This window comes from Xenopus laevis, chromosome 4S (assembly GCF_017654675.1).
Source record: "Xenopus laevis strain J_2021 chromosome 4S, Xenopus_laevis_v10.1, whole genome shotgun sequence".
NCBI lineage: Eukaryota > Metazoa > Chordata > Amphibia > Anura > Pipidae > Xenopus > Xenopus laevis.
The window spans coordinates 1,204,123-1,221,037 of record NC_054378.1 but is presented as its reverse complement, the minus strand read 5'-3'; the positions used below and the strand labels follow the sequence as shown (position 1 = coordinate 1,221,037).

The following is a 16,915-nucleotide window of genomic DNA, read 5'->3' as shown; positions in this document are numbered from 1 at the left end:
TGCAGCATCAACCACGCTCGCTGAGGTCACGCCCACACGCGCTACGTATCTCCTGCTCTTAGCCATTCAGTGACGGAGCAAAGTCAATGCTGTTCAATGAAACTCCCAGCTCGTGTGGTACTGAGGTAAGAATGGAAGGACGTCATCCAATGAGCGGGATTCACGTCCTGACGCGTGTCCAATGGCAGCGCAGATAGTGTGTGATTGACAGTTAAGTTGACCTATGGCTTGAGAGAATATATGAGAAGCCAATGGGGTGTTAGGGAAATGTGCTTGTGGACAGAGAGCTGCTTATGAAGGTCGCAAGGAGAGTGTGTGTGAGGGCTGAGACGCGAGACAGAGAGAGACAGAGACTGACTGACTGACTGAGAGAAGAGACAGAGGTCGGTAAGTGTCAGTTGTGAATTGAACAGTTTGTGGCCCATGGGCCTCACTCACCACATCACAAGCTGAAATCACCACAAGTTTCTTCAGATCATCAGACAAATGTTCAGACTCACTGTCACTGTCAGCTCTAATGTACAAAACCAGACAAAGTCACTGCAACAGTCGCACAAATATAGTCCAACATGTGACAAGTCTAATAAACGAATATGTGGCAAAATGCGCCTTTTTCTAATGTTCCCATGAAGTAAAATGGGAGAGATTGGGCCGTCACCAGGGGGGTAAGTAGAGAGGGGGCCCAGGAGGTATAGGGGTCCCTAATACAAATACAATTTCATTAAATATTGGTCAAACAGCTCAACCGCTAGACATTTTGGTGGTTTTTGCCCCAAAATTGTCTGAAATGGAGGAAAGTGAGTGGAAAATGTGAGAATGCTTAAGAGTGACGGGAGACTGGGGTACAGAGGCCAAAATGTGGGAACTCCCGACTTCTACACAAGTCAGTCCCATTGCATGCTGGGTATTGTAGTCTTACATTCAACTTGCCACAAAAACCACATTACCCAACATGCACTGGGACACACAGGCTTGGCACATTAGGGCAACGAAAAACATTGGCTGGTTTCCAAAGTACAAACCAACCAAAGGCCCAAAAAGTAGCCCAAATCTGTACCTTGACTAGTTTGTACTTTCATAACCAGCTGGGCTTTAAATTAGTAGCCCAATTTGGCTGGAAAACCTCCAACCTGTTGTGACTATTGCTCAGTGTGTTGTAGTGATGGCCGGCCCAATAGCCGCAGGTTTACCCATGGTTACAGGCCAAAAGAGCTTTCTTCCTCGCAGGTTGAGCTCTTCTTCTTCTGCTCTCCCCGCCCCCCACAGTCAAATGCGGCTTTCGGGTTCTTCTTTTATTGACGCTGCGTCTGCTTGCCCTGCCCCTTTTGTGACATCATCGACAGGACCAGTCGGCTCGGGTCTATAAAAGCAACGCAGAAGTCAGATGAAGGCGGAGGGTTGATTAGGATCCTGATCCTCACTAGTGTGTTGTACAAATTCTGTTTTCTGTGGCAAGTCACACTGGTTCCCTCTTGTCCTGAGACTTTAGTTTCACTGGCCATGGCTCATACACTGGGTGATATGGGCAATATGTATTAGGGACGGCCAGTGAATTCAATGGCTAAATCTCTTGGGTTAGCGCCTTGACCCAAGTGATATTTCCAAGTAAATCCCACGCCAGCACCTTACCTGTATTGTCCCAGGATGCTTTGCAGTTGGAGCCTTTCTTAGTCACACATTTGCTGTATTCTCTCATTTTACTGCATCATGGCCCCCCATTTTATGTTTTTCAGGGGACCAGGAAAAAATGATGTAAAATCCGGTTAAATGTAAAATTAGGAAAATGTGTTAAAGTAACTTCTTCTTGAGGTACTGAAAGGATATCGGCACAGGAGTCAGTTTTACAACATTTACTGTGTTAATAATAAGGGCTAAAGGGGAACTCCAGCAACTTTGCAATATACATCATTTTAAAAATATGCAGACTTTTCATTTTTTTTATTGGTTTGGAACAGTTCCCTAAGCCTAGCCCCCTGCTCTCCTGCTAAACTGGCTGACTACTTGGCTGAGCTGTCTGACTACTGTTACTTTGTATCAACAGCCATCTGTCCTCAGCCTGCATCCTCCAAACCCCACAATTCCCTGCACACGTGATTTCAATAAGGAACATCCCAGTGCAATGCATTGTGGGTTATGTAGTTCTTGCATGCTGTCTGTAAATACAATATGTAACATCAGTGTTTAGTCCCTCCTTCCCTGCCAGGATTTCAAATGATGCAGAAAGAGAAGAACTGTTAAACAGCTGGATTTCAGCATAGAAAATGCCATTTATTCAGACTTTTAGAAAAAACAGGTAACTGTGATGGGTATATTAGGGGTTTCTGTGTTATGTGACCTCTTTATCAAATTTTTTTTGGAAGCCGGAGTTCCCCTTTAATGAGTTTCTAGTAGACTTAGGGGCAGATTTCCCAAGGGTCGAAATGAAAATTCAAATGTTCACTTTTTTTTTTTTTTATGGCCAAAATTGTCAAATTCGACTAGGGAAGTGTTCAAATTCGATTTGAGTATTTTTAAGAACTCAAATTTGACTATTTGCCCCCTAAAATCTGCCGAATTGCTGTTTTAATCAATAGGAGACATCCTGGGATCAATTTGGAGTTGTTTGCAGCCTTCCTGAAAAATTCAATTTGAGTTTTCGGGTCGATCCTATTCACCTGAGTTTAGGAAATTAGATTTCTTTTTTAAACCATTTCGACTGGTCGAATTGCTAGTTCATCTGAGTTTATGGGAGTTTTTATAAATTCACAGAAATTCGACCTTTGATAAATGTGCCTCCAAAGGTATGTAGATCCAAATTACGGAAAGATCCCTTCTCTGGAAAACCCTAGGTCTCAAGCATTCTGGATAACAGGTCCTATACCTGTATATTTTAACAGAAAAAAAGGAAGCAACTTCATGAGAAGTGACATAGTAAGGAAGCAACACCCAAGGAAACTAGATGCAATATCGGCAGCAATGAAGCACATTGAGGATCGTAGAGTAGTAGTGACAAATGTTTAGTAGGTTTAAAATAAAAATCGGTATTGTTTTCCCTTAGTTATGTCAAAGGCTTCACGTGCAGCGAAAACTGTGAAGAAAGCCAATGTTGCTGGTGTGATTCGAGCATTGGTGAGAGCGGGACAGGCAGCTCCGGGACCACCGCTTGGACCCATCCTGGGACAGGTAATACTTCATTTTAATACTCCGGTTTGCCAGCAGAAAGCTCTATTCTTGACTATTCCCAAGCAGGGTATGTTATTAAAGGGATCCTGTCATCGGAAAACATGTTTTTTTCAAAACGCTTCAGTTAATAGTGTTACTCCAGCAGAATTCTGCACTGAAATCCATTTCTCAAAAGAGCAAACTGATTTTTTTATATTTAATTGTGAAATCTGACATGGGGCTAGACATATTGTCAATTTCCCAGCTGGCCCTGGTCATGTGACTTGTGCCTGCACTTTAGGAGAGAAATGCTTTCTGGCAGGCTGCTGTTTTTCCTTCTCAATGTAACTGAATGTGTCTCAGTGGGACCTGGATTTTACTATTGAGTGCTGTTCTTAGATCTACCAGGCAGCTGTTATCTTGTGTTAGGGAGCTGCTATCTGGTTACCTTCCCATTGTTCTTTTGTTTGGCTGCTGGGGGGGAAAAGGGAGGGGGTGATATCAGTCCAACTTGCAGTACAGCAGTAAAGAGTGATTGAAGTTTATCAGAGCACAAGTCACATGACCAGGGGCAGCTGGGAAATTGACAATATGTCTAGCCCCATGTCAGATTTCAAAATTGAATATAAAAAAATCTGTTTGCTCTTTTGAGAAATGGATTTCAGTGCAGAATTCTGCTGGAGCAGCACTATTAACTGATTCATTTTGAAAAACAATTTTTTCCCATGACAGTATCCCTTTAATGTCTTTTTTTAACATAATGTATTTAAAACCTTATAGGAAAACGATACCCCCTGAATATTGTAGGTCTCTATAAAAAATCTATTGCATAAAACAGCTTATGTGTAAAACTCGTGTAAATAAACCATTTTCATAATAATATTTTTAATAATATGGGCTATTGGGTAATCATAAATAGAAAATTGCCATTTTAAAAAATAAGGGCCGTCCCCTGGGATCGTACGATTCACTGTGCACACAAACGCACCAAACATGTTGGGTCACATGAGCCAATTAAAAGACACTTTCCTCCTTTGGACAGTTACAAACATTCTGTATCTGCTTCACTCTAATTACATTTTGGACAGTTATTAATTTTCCATCATTTCAATTCATACAATTTCATGGGAGAATTGTTTGCACAGTATATCTTCCATGTCCAGATCAGGAAAGATCCTCAATGATTTGCCATTCTGCAGCAGGATTTATAAGTAATCCAACCCCATCATACATTCTTTTTATTCCTTTTTTTTTTTTTAATAACCTCTACTTTTTTTTTTTTTTAACTGTATTTCCATTAGCGAGGTATCCCCATTGGCCAATTTTGTAAGGAGTTCAATGATAAAACCAAAGAGTTGAAGGAAGGAATCCCTCTACCTGTGAAAATATCTGTAAAGGTGAGATTTTGACAGACACATTATTTTATGCCTTATTGGGGTGATTAGGTTTAAAAAACTTTCCCTTGAGCCTATCTCGGGTCATTGGGGGAAGGGGGTGAAATGTTATACTAGTACTAGGGATGCACAGAAACCACTATTTTGATTTCGGCCGAACTCCCAAATCCTTCACGAAAGATTCGGCTGAATATTGAACCAAATCCTAATTCGCATATGCAAATTAGGTATGGGAAGAAAAACAATTTTTTTTACTTCCTTGTTTTGTGACAAAAAGTCACGTGATTTCCCTCCCTGCCCCTAATTTGCATATGCCAAATAGGATTTGGGTTCGGCCTGGCTGAAGGATTAAGCTGAATCCTGATGAAAAAGGCCGAATCCTGGATTCAGTGCATCCCTAATTAGTACCTACCAGGTTTTATGGTAGTGCAAAAACATGATGACTGATCAAAATCATGCTGCCACTTTGGTAGGTGAAACCTGTACAGGTATGAGACCTGTTATCCAGAATGCTCCGGACCTGGAGCTTTCCGTATAATGGATCTTTCTGTAATTTGGATCTTCATGCCTTAAGTCGACTAGAAAATCATGTGACCATTAAATAAACCCAATAGGCTGATTCTGCATCCAATAAGCATTAATTATATATTAGTTGGAATCAAGTACAAGCTACTGGTTTATTATTACACAGAAAAAATAAATCATTTTTAAACATTTAGATTTGGATAAAATGGAGTCTATGGGAGTCGGCCTTTCTGTAATTCAGAGCTTTCTGGATAAAGGATCCCATACCTGTTCTTGCAAACCTTACTCTAAAGAAAGCCCTACTAACAGGTCTGCTCTAAGTGCATGATGGGCCTGTGCCAATTTGAGATTAGGGGAGCTCCTCCCCCATGTATAACCACTCCCCCCTCAGACACGAGGCAGGGAATCCAGCTCGGCATCATATTTTCTGGTTTTTGGGTTTCCCATTCAGACCATGTCAGGGTTATCAGATATATGGCAAACTGTTGATTTAAACATGTTAATAATAATAATAATAAATAATATATATGGCAAACTGGTGATTTAAACATGTTAATAATATAGCTTATGTTAGCAGAGACATAAGGAAACCTCCAAAAAGGCTGGTACATGCTGAACCACACCAGGTAGAAAAGCAGAAGCCAGATGATAAAAGTTAAAAATGTATTTTGTATTTTCCATAATTAAAAGCAAAGGCCTGACGCGTTTCGTGTCTACTAGGGACACTTAGTCTTTGAGCAGAGACATAGTAGAGTTATTGATAAAATAAAATTAGATTGTAGTATTTGCTGTATTCATCAGGCTGTTGGCTTATTTACTAATACTGGACATATTTGCACCTGGGCAGTATCCCATTGTTTTATCTACAGCTGACTTATAATAGCTGATCCGGTTGCTATGGGATATTGTCCAGGTACAAATTTGCCAATGAGTGTTTGTAAATACGCCTGAATGGTTCATTCTTTCCCAATAATCTTCAATATTACAGGTTGTTAAACATGACCGTTTGCTTTGTTTTGTGGAATTTCGTGTCCTGAAAACAATCTGCATTAGAAATTCCCCACACATTATTTTTTAATTTTGCGCAGTGGAGATTGTGCAGGACTTTGTATCTATGGTTTTGGATTTATAACAAAATATTTGAAATCCTCCAGTCATTAACCTTGTCCAGAAAGTCTGTAGTGTCTTAAACTGGCCTGTGAAATAGCAGATATTTTAACCTTAGGTGCATTAAAGGGGTGGTTCACCTTTAAGTTAACTTTTAGTCCTCTGTCAAAAGAAACCGCACATTTCTTTCCTTCTATTGTGTACTCATGGGCTTCTGTATCAGACTTCCTGTTTTCAACTTAAACCTCCAGGGCTAGGGCTTGAGCATGCTCAGTTTGCTTCTCTCTAGCCTCCCTGCTGTAATCTGAGCCCAGAGCTATGAGTGAGCAGGGAGAGACTCAGGCAGGACGTGATGTCACACCAAGCTAATATAGCAGCTGCTATCCTAAACAAACAGAGAGAGTTTCTAGAGTTGTTTACTCGGGTATGATAAAGCATTCTGCAGAATAAATATAGTGTTATAGCTTGCACTATTGTTGCTAATCTGTTGGCAAAGAACTGCTTCTGTAGCTTTCCTTCTTCTTTAAACATTAAATGAAAATTTATGTAATAGACTTCCGTGCTGTCTTCTTTTTCAGCCCGATAGAACTTATGATTTAAAAATTGGGCAGCCTCCGGTGTCTTATTTCTTAAAGGCTGTGGCTGGGATTGAAAAAGGAGCCTCGCAGACAGGTAAGGCAACTGTAGGATGATTACTGCAGTGTTGGTAGAGAAACTCTGCAAAAAACATTCTACAATCTAGATTAACTGATGGCCATTGCACACACAACTATGGACTATGCCTAACTGGTGCATTGCAAGCTTTACACTGGCCTAACATTTTTCATTGCGTGTCTTCCTTTTTACCCGAAAACTCAAATTGAATTCGATTCGAATTCAATCAAACTCTCCAGCGACATTAGTCACTGGATGTCTCCCATTGACTTATACCTGAATTCAGCAGGTTTAAGGTGGCGAATAGTCAAATTCGAATTCTTAAAGGGCCTGAGTATGATAAATCTCAAAAATTTGAATTTTTTAAAAAAAAAAAACAAATCGAGTTTGGATAATTCCGTAGTCGAATTTGAGAGTTTTGACCATAAGTTTTTTTTGTTTTTTTTTTTTGGAAAAATTTTGAATTTTTGAAATTAGTCTGGGTACCACTGATGGATGGAACTAAACACAGACATTTCAGTATGGTACCTCCTATTTATACAGCAACGTAAAATTAATATCTACATATATCTACAATATATCGTAAAGCTCTTTGCACATACATCCATGCTTTTATGATGTACTGTCTATTTAAAGGAAATACATATAAGAAAATTCCTTTTCATGCTTTAGCTATACTAAAAGGCATAAGGGGTCATGAGCCCGGGGCACACGTGTAGTGCTATTTGCATAATACCCAATGCAAATGGGGCATTTTAAATGAGCCCTATAGTCAGATCAGAAAGAAGAATTTGTGTAAACAGAGGAAAATTAAAGGTCCATTTAAAACGGTTTCCAAATGCTATATATCCGTTTGGCTACAAATGACTATAAAAATTGGGAAAAATACAAACCTACAGTTATATAGGTTTGTTACATTTGAGCTTAAGCTTTCATGTTTCTTAAAGGGGAAGGAAACCTAGTTGGCGCAAAAACCCTCCCCCCTCCCGTCTGTTGCCCACCCTCCCTCCTCCCCCCTGGCCTACCCGTCCCGCTGGGCAAATGCCCCTAACTTGTTACTTACCCTTCTGCGCAGGTCCAGTCCAGGGAGTTCACCGACGCCATCTTCTTCCACGCGATCTTCTTCCTGCTTTGAACGACGTTTTGGCGCATGCGCAGTAGATGGTACAGGCGAAATGCTCCTACTGCGCATGCGCCGGTCAAAGCAGGAAGAAGATCGCGTAGAAGAAGATGTCGTCTGTGAACTCCCTGGACTGGACCTGCGCAGAAGGGTAAGTAACAAGTTAGGGGCATTTGCCCAGCGGAACGGGTAGGCCAGGGGGGAGGAGGGAGGGTGGGCAACACACGGGAGGGGGGTGGTTTTGCGCCAACTAGGTTTCCTTCCCCTTTAAAGTGCTTTACTCTATTAATTTCCCCAATATTTTCTTGATGTTACCTTGAAAAAGACCTAAAGCAGAAACCAAAACATTGGTGACCGTTATACAATCTGTATTTAAAGAGCTGACCCAATTAAAGCTAAAGTAATTCCTTTTGCAGCACCCGCTTACCCCACTTTTTTGTTATCAGGTCATGAAATAGCAGGGATGGTAACACTGAAGCAGCTGTATGAGATCGCTTTAGTAAAGTCGCAGGATGAAGCTTTTGTAATGCGAGATATGCAACTAAGAGATGTGGTGAAAAGCATCATGGGAAGTGCCAAGTCACTGGGGATCAAAGTAGTGAAAGAGTAAGTACTTCAGTACATTCTGTTAATAAAGTGAATAGAAACAAACCTTTTGAATAAAATTCAGCACCACTTTACAAACATGGAGTCGCTTCGGTTTCCCTGCCCTGCTGATCTCAAGATATAACAAAAAACTATTTTTTAGTTATCAAAATAGCAAATAGAATCTTCAGCATAAACCCTATTCATTGCAATAATGTTTAGCAAAGGGGTATAGTGCCCCTTTAATACATGGCGACGCAGGGAAAGACTGTTAGGCAATCTATCTACTAATTTTAACAATTCTTTTATTTACATTTACCTATACAGTAAGTGAAGGGTTTGTTCATGGATTTTATAAATGAAGTCAAATCAATTCTGTTCCCTTGTTTGTTGCTCAGTTTGACAGCAGAGGAGTATGAAAAGTTCTTAGAAGAGCGGAAACTTGTTCTCCAAGCTGCTGCCGACGCTCAAGCTGCAGAAGTTGCAGGTTCCAAAAAGAAATGACACTCGGATAAGGTGTGGGGATGTTTTATTATCCTTTAGAAATAAGATCGCACAAAGTTATGCTTCTTTTAAGAAGGACAGTAACTTGATTGAACTGATGCATGTTCTTCAGGCAGAGAAAATACACAAAAGGGTTTTTGTTGTCTTTTGTAATTTATGTAATAAAATGCCATGAGCTACACTGTGCCTTTTTTTATGGTTCAAAATTTAATGAAAAATATGTATTTGCTGAGGGGGGCAAACAGATGGCTAGGGCAGGGGTTTTTGGGCATTTTTGGTTCATGCGAAACCTCAGACCCTCTATCAAGTGTTCACCATTTTTCACTTTCAAGATTGGCTTCCTGGATAACGAGACAAAATTAAAATTGAAAGAAAAAGTGCCACTCGATTCTCCCCTCCCAGTTCAGCCACACTCTACAAGTGCTTCACTGCTGCTCAACTGCTTGCACCCGGGTGCTCTCTCCACAGAACCACTTTATTCAATGTGACTCTGTGCCTTATGCATTTCAGGCTTTTGGCCCTGTCATAGTCAATAATTCATTTTAAGCAAATTTTACAGTAACTAGTGCTAATGTTGGCCACCCCAAACTCTTCTGCAGAAAGGGGTCCGTCACAGTGTCTGATATCATCAAGCATAGGGTATCTCACCTACTGACCTCATGGTAGCCCTCTGTAACCTACATAGCAACATGGTGTGTGTGTGTGTGACCATAGTTCTGCTACTTCGATCTCCAGATATATAATATAAGGCAGCAGTGTAATAGATCTTGTTTTATTTTTCTAAACAGACCCATGGAACTTTGAGGAAGACGCTTAACAGGTTTTCATTTGGATCCAGTCTGTTAGGTTAAATTATAGCCCTGCCCCAATATTTGTATAACATTTTCAAAATTTTTTGTAATCGTTCGGATCTGATTTACATGCAGCAGTTAAAGGATAAGTATAAGTGAATGTAAAATTGACGAGAGTGCTATTCTAAGGACTTCTGCAATTTACCTACGTTATTTCTTTTTTAATTCCAAGATATTAAGGGGTACGTGTGCTGTTTATATGAATGAATTTTGTTACACCACCACCTGCTGGTCCGTTTCAGACTGACGTAGTCAAGGAAGTTTTCCAGAAAAAGAAAGAAGGCTGGTTTGATGTTCTTCTGGTTAGGAAATATGCGAAAAAAAACGTTATCTGAGGTTTCTAATGTTTTTCTTGATATCAGACCAGCCCTCTTTCTTTCTCATGACGACAACTTCCTCGACTACTACAGCAATTGTCATCTGATCGTTGGCCCAAAGGCCAAATGATTAGATCAGCCTGATCTTTAGCATAGACATATGGGTGAAGACTCTGATCTTAAAAAGTATGGCTGCCTTTATGGAAGGCTAAACTATGTCCCTGCAATGAAAGTAAAACATTATAGTAAAGTTAATTTGCTTTGATCGTCTTGAAACAATATATAGAAGGCATCTTGTGTGCATCACCTTGTATTGGCTAAGACGGGACCTAATATTGGACCACAAACCAAAAACTTCTGAAAAACTGCTCCCAAGATTGAGATGCAGAAAAGAAGGGTACAGCTTCGGGCACAATCAGGATGGAGTTTATACTATATGCCTCCCACTGAAAGATGGAGAATTGTGATTGATGTGGCCTTTCCTCCAATTGCACATAATTTAAAGCTTTTTGAAGTGTTTATAAGCTAGAAGCTTTCTGAAGTCGGTTAACCGTACTGTAAGTGGGGTAAAAACTGCAAATGTATATAATGTAATATGAGTGACTGTGTGCAACAAGCTATTTGCCACCATTAAGCTGAAAAATGCTTCAATGGATTTGTTGGATTTTACAGGGGGAGTTTTGGGTAGAGAGCTTGGAGATGTTCTAGACAAAATAAAGATAACACCGTTTTTCTTTAACTTTTTAATCATCTCTATAAAAAGACAGTTTTGTTTTTACAAGACCAGGACTTAACATCACCAGCCCAACACAAACCGACTTATGGTAGACATTATAAAAATGTATATTTTATAAATATATATATATAAATGTACAATTCATTTACTTATTTTTACCATTTCTCTCAAACTTTGAAAAACAGCAATTCAGGAAAAAATATCCTAATACTTAATTCGTAGCAAAATCCTACGCCATCACTTACGGCACCCCATAGTGCCATAATTTTGATACATGTAAACTTTTTTTTTTTTTTTTTTACTTTCCCCTCTATATCAGACATTCGATATATTGATAAAACAGAATATTGGCTGCAAAAGTCACTAAAAGAGACATTTCCTAAACTGTTGAATTATGTTTAATATTGGGTTCACCTTTTGGTAAATATTACCCATATTTTGAATTATAAGTAAAGGCAACATCTTTTTAACTTTAAAGGTGCAGTTGGTTAAAATGCATTGAAAATTTTAAAGAGACAGTACTTCGACTATCGAATAGTCGAATGATTTTTAGTTTGAATTGTTCGAAGGACAAAGTAGCCCATTCAATGGTCGAAGCAGCCATATTCGATCATTCAAACTATTTTTTCTCTATTCCTTCACTTGAACTAAGTAAATGGGCCCCTTAATGTTGGGGGAAAGAAAAAAAACTTCAGTACAAAATACAAATATTACAGTTTGTATGCTTTTGTTTCTCCCAATACGTTTTTTTCTGGAATTAATGTAATCCCATTGTTTTCTGAAATTTGTTAATAAACTGAATAGGTCAGTAAAGTGCAACGTATTTTCAGAAGAAGAACAGACAAGGAATAATGGTCCTTCTGTCTTAAAACGTTATCAAACAGGGGAACAAGGATAGAAAATTCAGTTCTACTAGAGCGATATAAAGAACCGCGGTTTCTCAGCATCACTTCCAGCCATGCTGTCCAACTATTTTCTAAGTAATGGGCTCTTTGTCTACTGAGCATTGGCCAGATGATAATAAAACAATAGAACCCTTGATTTCAGTTGAGGGGCCATAAAGATACAATGTGGCTTCTTCTGGTGGCCAGGCCTTCAGTTGGACAGCTCTGGCATCTGGAAAGAGCTTTGAATAGAAACTGAGGTTTTTTTTATACCAGAACAAGAAATAAAAATGTATATATCATTTTAGCTTCACTACGAGTGAATACATTTTTGATATGTAAGACTACTTACAACTGCTTTATACAATAACAATTTTTTTCCCACTTTCTGGTCTATTCTTCCAGCTATTTTAACACACATTTGTTGTACAAATATAATTGCAACGGCCCATCCTTTTGCTCGAGATTTAAAAAAAACTTTTTTAATATTTGAACATAGCAGGTAAAAGTACCATAATTAATAATGAAACCCATGTGTTTCATTTCAGATGTTTTGCAAAAACTAGTTTGAACATTTTTATTGTTTGCTTGACTTATAAGTTTCGTTCCCTTATAAGTCGTCTGATGTGATATTAAAAAAGAATGTATCGAAGGATGGGCCGCTGCTTTGTTTTTCATGGGCAAAAGATATCTGTATTATGTCAAACGTGCACAAAATCTAAAAAGAGCAGAGAAAAGAAAGCGAAAAGTGAAATAAGACAGTTCTTCAGTGAACAAGGGAGCTTATGGCACAGAAAGCCATTTTACTCCATGTTTTGTGCCATATTTCTTTCATTGTTTGTAAGGTAGCAGAAATCTGCTGAAGATATGACAATATGCCATACATATCGAAGCAAGTCACAGACTTATTTTAAAACGAAGGTTTTCCACTTCCATCTGTGGAGAGAAAAAGAGAAATTATTAATGATCTACTTAACCCATTTGTCATCAACATTGTTTATTAGTTTACTGTCCTTCTTGGGATTGTAGCTTAATCTATGTTCTCTATATTTCTGTAATAATCAGTTTTTTTGGGGACCATGTAATGCCCATGCTACTAAATTAAGCCATTGATCTAAGTTGTGATTGTATATTATACAGGATACTAAGTAACCCTTTCCCCATAAAGCAGCCACCCCCTTCAGTTTCTCACCTTGTTGGAAGCCGTCTTGCAGCTGAATCTGGAGTTGATACAACTCATCATTAAACCGGTCACATTGAATCTCTGAGGCACCTGCCTCAAGGTCTGTTTTGTAGGACATCAGTTCCTCTAAGAAGCTACATTCTTCTGGCGACAGATCAGTCGTCACATTCGAGGTCATGGATGGGGAGGCAGAGAGATCTCCTCCAACTTCATCCTCCTCTAGGGCACTGCAGGGGGACCCTGTTTCTGCAAAAGGGGGTGAGTCAGGTAAGTCTTTATATAGGCTGCAGACTGGGTGGCCACTACTTGGAAGTGATGGGTCCTGGCATGTTAAGAATATTGACAGGTCAATGCTTTTCCAGGAACGTGGGAAAGAAGAAGTAGTATCAATTTCAGGAAGACATGCAGGAAGTGAGACACTTCTGTATGCCAGTCCATGGCCACTCAGTAACATTGTATCAGGGGATGAGAGTTCTTTTGTGGATACACCGCTGAAGACATTGGACAAAGAACCAATTTGCTTGACTAGAAGGTCTATCTCACTCTTCTCCTGCTCAGAATATTTGAACATAGCCTGGTTAATTGGTGATGTTTCAGGAGTGACTAATCCCTCTGGAAGCATTGGCAGATCCACATAGAGTGGTCCTGGAATTTCAGGTACCCTCATTACTGTGCAGTCACCACCATCCCCTGGACTATCCGGAGTTGGGGGAAGCTTCTCATAGAGTGAGCTGCAATAGGAATAATACATTTCTGGGTTAAGGATGGTGGTTTCTTGCTCAGATGTTGTTTGAGGAGGGTTTTCTAGAGTCCCAAACAGGAAAGAACAGTTTTGGTGTGGAGTATAAGGTGGAGTGCAGGTGAAGTCTTTGGGTGTTACTGACCCAAGCTGATCTCTTCTGAAGGTCTGCTCATGTGAAGTTGGTCGAAAGAGTGTGAAGAGAGACTGATTCTCTGATTGACCTTCAGGGGGCACAACATTTTCCACAAGAGGGATAGTGGTCTGACAAAGAATTGGATCTTCTGAATCAATAGCCATGGGCTCTGAGAAATCAAATGACTGTCCCACACTTGTTGGTGTGTTTGCAAGGGGGGTGAAGACTTGATCTGGACTTGAAAGGTCTCCTGGTGAAAGAAGTGTATCTTGATAAAAGGATGCCCCTGCTGAAATAGGGACTGGGGTCTCCTCAGAAGTCAGCTGCTGCCTTAAGCACCAGGCTTCTTCCTGGCTGGAGAGAGAAAAATAGGTATATGATACATTAGTGCCTTGAAGATAGTAATTACAAAATATTTCCAGTGACTCTATGGTCTGTGTAGGAATACATACCTGATTATATAGTTGTATGAAGTGATGGATGCCTCACTGGCCTCAAGTATCAGAATGGAATACATCCAAACCCATAGTTGATCTTTTCTTTGCAGACGTATAACCATTTCTGCTCTGCCTTCACAGGATTCATTCACTGTACAGAAAAATATAGGGTTAATATTGTCACAATGCTGTGGAGTGTTTTTAACCCCTTAAAGACAACTGTTTCTTTTCTTGATGTTATCCCCTTGTCTCTCTCCTTATTAAAGGTTTTCCAGTTCTGCCTCTCACAAGACTTTGACCCCCATTATTACATTTAAAGACATTTTGTTTTAGCACTAGAAATATTTCCTTTCCAACTAAATAGTAAGTAGCACTACTTATTTACTTTCTTATGTCTCCTTCCCCAGTGAGATGTTAGCCACTAAAAAGGAACTTACGTAGTTTAAGATGCTGTTTGGAGAGATGAGCAAGATCTTCAGGATGTATCAGATTGTACCAGGACTGGTTGATCAGATCACTTTTTTCATAACATAAGTACTGTAAAGAACTGTAAAGAATAAGAAAATGTTACTTCAGCTGCAATTTGCAACAGAATAAGAAACCAGTGGCAGCAAAAACAAAAATAAGTCTTACCTGTCTGACACACCCAGCAAGGATAGGTCCTTCGCATGTTGACTCTCAAAGAAATCCACCAATAAATGGCTCTGTATCACGTTGGGCTTGGGATCAAGAGGAATGCAGAAAGCTGTAAATACTGGGTTGGATGACCAGTAGGTACCAGTTGGTGGTTGCTGAAATCTTCCTCTGATAAGAATCATCTTGTTCCCTGCACTTTGCCTTCTAGCTGTCTTTGAGGTGTTGAATCGGCACCTGAACATTCGCTCTGCAGAAAAACAAAACAACAAGAAACATGAGCTTTTTAGCTTCGACTGAACTTTTTTAGCTAAGAAACTCAAGCAGAAATAGCTTATAGGTCACTAAATGGACTAATAAGTTCTTCAGCATACAGTTATGAATGTTTATACTATAAAAACTATCCTTTGTACTTGTAGAATTAATCACTCACCACTGTCTGGAGATGAAGGCATTGCTAGCTGGTTCCTCATGACAAAATGATCAGAAGGGTCAATTATGTCATAGATGCTGTCCCCCTGAGCCACCAGATCAACCTTATAAAGAAAAGAAAGACGTATTAATAAGCTTTCAATCAAATACATGTTTCTACTTCTATATATTTATGCTTGCTTCTGAAAAGGTTTCCCTGTGTGTACAATTTTGCTAACCTTCACCTCTCAAAATAAGGCTTGACAAGTCATTCCTAATCAGTGTTAATGTTTCTATAAAAGTGGAAGGATGGCATTAAACTCAAGCTTTGGTTTTAGATACAAAAAAAAAATAATGAAACCGTTTTTAAACTGGTGTTGTATGCTGCAGTCTTCTATTATGTGATTTGCTTTCCCATTTTTTGCATCCATAACCGGAATGAAGTGTAAAGAGTGCTGCTTACTTACCATTGAATGTCCAAGATGATCAGCTACATTTTCCGATACATATATGAGCTTTCCTTCACTTGTGAATGTCAGTAGAAACCCAGGAAGACTATGGACAAAATCCATCAGGTCCTGGTTGGAGAGAAGACCTTCTAATTCCTCCGTATGTTGCCCTGTTGGATAAAAAGTAAAATGTAGCTTATCGCTGCTAAATCTATTGGCAACATTTCTATTCAAATTCCCAAGCAGTACTGAATTGACTTTCAGGACCCTGGACAGCGATTTAGAAAAGTTTATGTTATGGTGCAGTACCATGGACAGCGACTTTAGGAATGCCGTTATGGTGGGAAGCATAATGTAAAAATGTTGAGCCCAATAGAGATTGGGATTGTTTAAAAAAAATGTTGTTGAAAATGTTATTTGAGCAACAAGTGAAAATTACTCAAAGCTTTCTGAATAGCACATAGCAACAGTTGTTATATTAAAGGAGCTACGATATATTTTTAAGAATGCAGTACAAGATTCTTGACAAATCAATGTCTTTACAATGACTGTTCATGCCTATGCAAATCGTTACTTTATAATGTTACAACATTTTTTAGATCTTACCTTTTGAGAAGAAAACCGATTTCCTTGTATATATGCAAGCAAGGGACATGATGTGAAGGTAGGAAAGACGGACTTTGTCGCCTTCAGAGATAGGAAGGAGTTCTTTTAAATTGCGGATCTCTGCATTGATCTGGTCCCTTCTAGCCTTTGAGGCGCCTTTCGTAGACCTGTACATTTTTGGTGGGGTCTCCGGGATGCTGAGGAATATTCAGTCCAGAGATCCCCTGTCTCCTTGTCCGTCTTTCCCTTCCGTCCCGCTGTTTGCAGTCTTCTCCTCCGTGTGGTATCCCCTTCTCTATCTCCCTTGATGCCTGTGTCTGAATTCTGGTTATAAGAACTGTAGCTCATGGCTCTCTTTATATAGTAGATGAGAAGTGTGTGGGCAGGTGAGACGAAGGGGAGGGGGTGAAGAGTGGAGTTTAGCATCAATGGGTTGTATGGTAAGGCAACTGCCTTCTCTGCTATTACAGGCAGGCGTCATCAACTCTTACAGATGACGCTGG

At 39.6% G+C, this 16,915-nt stretch overlaps 2 protein-coding genes across 6 annotated transcripts; one reads left to right on the top strand and one right to left on the bottom strand.

The window, feature by feature from the left end:
* Window positions 1-102: 102 nt before the first annotated feature.
* On the top strand, window positions 103-10,937 carry mrpl11.S (mitochondrial ribosomal protein L11 S homeolog). 4 transcript variants are annotated; one of them, XM_041560688.1, is made up of 7 exons: window positions 237-387; window positions 3,038-3,162; window positions 4,443-4,538; window positions 6,746-6,839; window positions 8,388-8,547; window positions 8,925-9,042; window positions 9,819-10,937. In XM_041560688.1, exons 2-6 carry the CDS (start codon window positions 3,040-3,042, stop codon window positions 9,028-9,030), a joined length of 579 nt encoding a protein of 192 aa, XP_041416622.1. In that variant the 5' UTR covers window positions 237-387; window positions 3,038-3,039; the 3' UTR covers window positions 9,031-9,042; window positions 9,819-10,937. The 4 variants fall into 4 exon arrangements, with proteins under 4 accessions (XP_018115057.1, XP_041416622.1, XP_018115056.1 ...); XM_018259568.2 differs by lacking the exons at window positions 237-387; window positions 9,819-10,937 and adding an exon at window positions 103-125 and having other exon boundaries at window positions 8,925-9,211; XM_018259567.2 differs by lacking the exon at window positions 9,819-10,937 and having other exon boundaries at window positions 8,925-9,211.
* A 1,725-nt stretch (window positions 10,938-12,662) lies between these two features.
* LOC108714911 (neuronal PAS domain-containing protein 4A-like) lies at window positions 12,663-16,695 on the bottom strand. 2 transcript variants are annotated; one of them, XM_041560686.1, is made up of 8 exons: window positions 16,413-16,695; window positions 15,825-15,976; window positions 15,380-15,482; window positions 14,947-15,196; window positions 14,751-14,860; window positions 14,329-14,464; window positions 13,011-14,230; window positions 12,663-12,754 (listed from the first exon to the last, which is right to left on the bottom strand). In XM_041560686.1, exons 1-8 carry the CDS (start codon window positions 16,585-16,587, stop codon window positions 12,729-12,731), a joined length of 2,172 nt encoding a protein of 723 aa, XP_041416620.1. In that variant the 5' UTR covers window positions 16,588-16,695; the 3' UTR covers window positions 12,663-12,728. The 2 variants fall into 2 exon arrangements, with proteins under 2 accessions (XP_041416620.1, XP_041416619.1); XM_041560685.1 differs by lacking the exon at window positions 12,663-12,754 and having other exon boundaries at window positions 12,819-14,230.
* Between the last annotated feature and the right edge of the window lie 220 nt (window positions 16,696-16,915).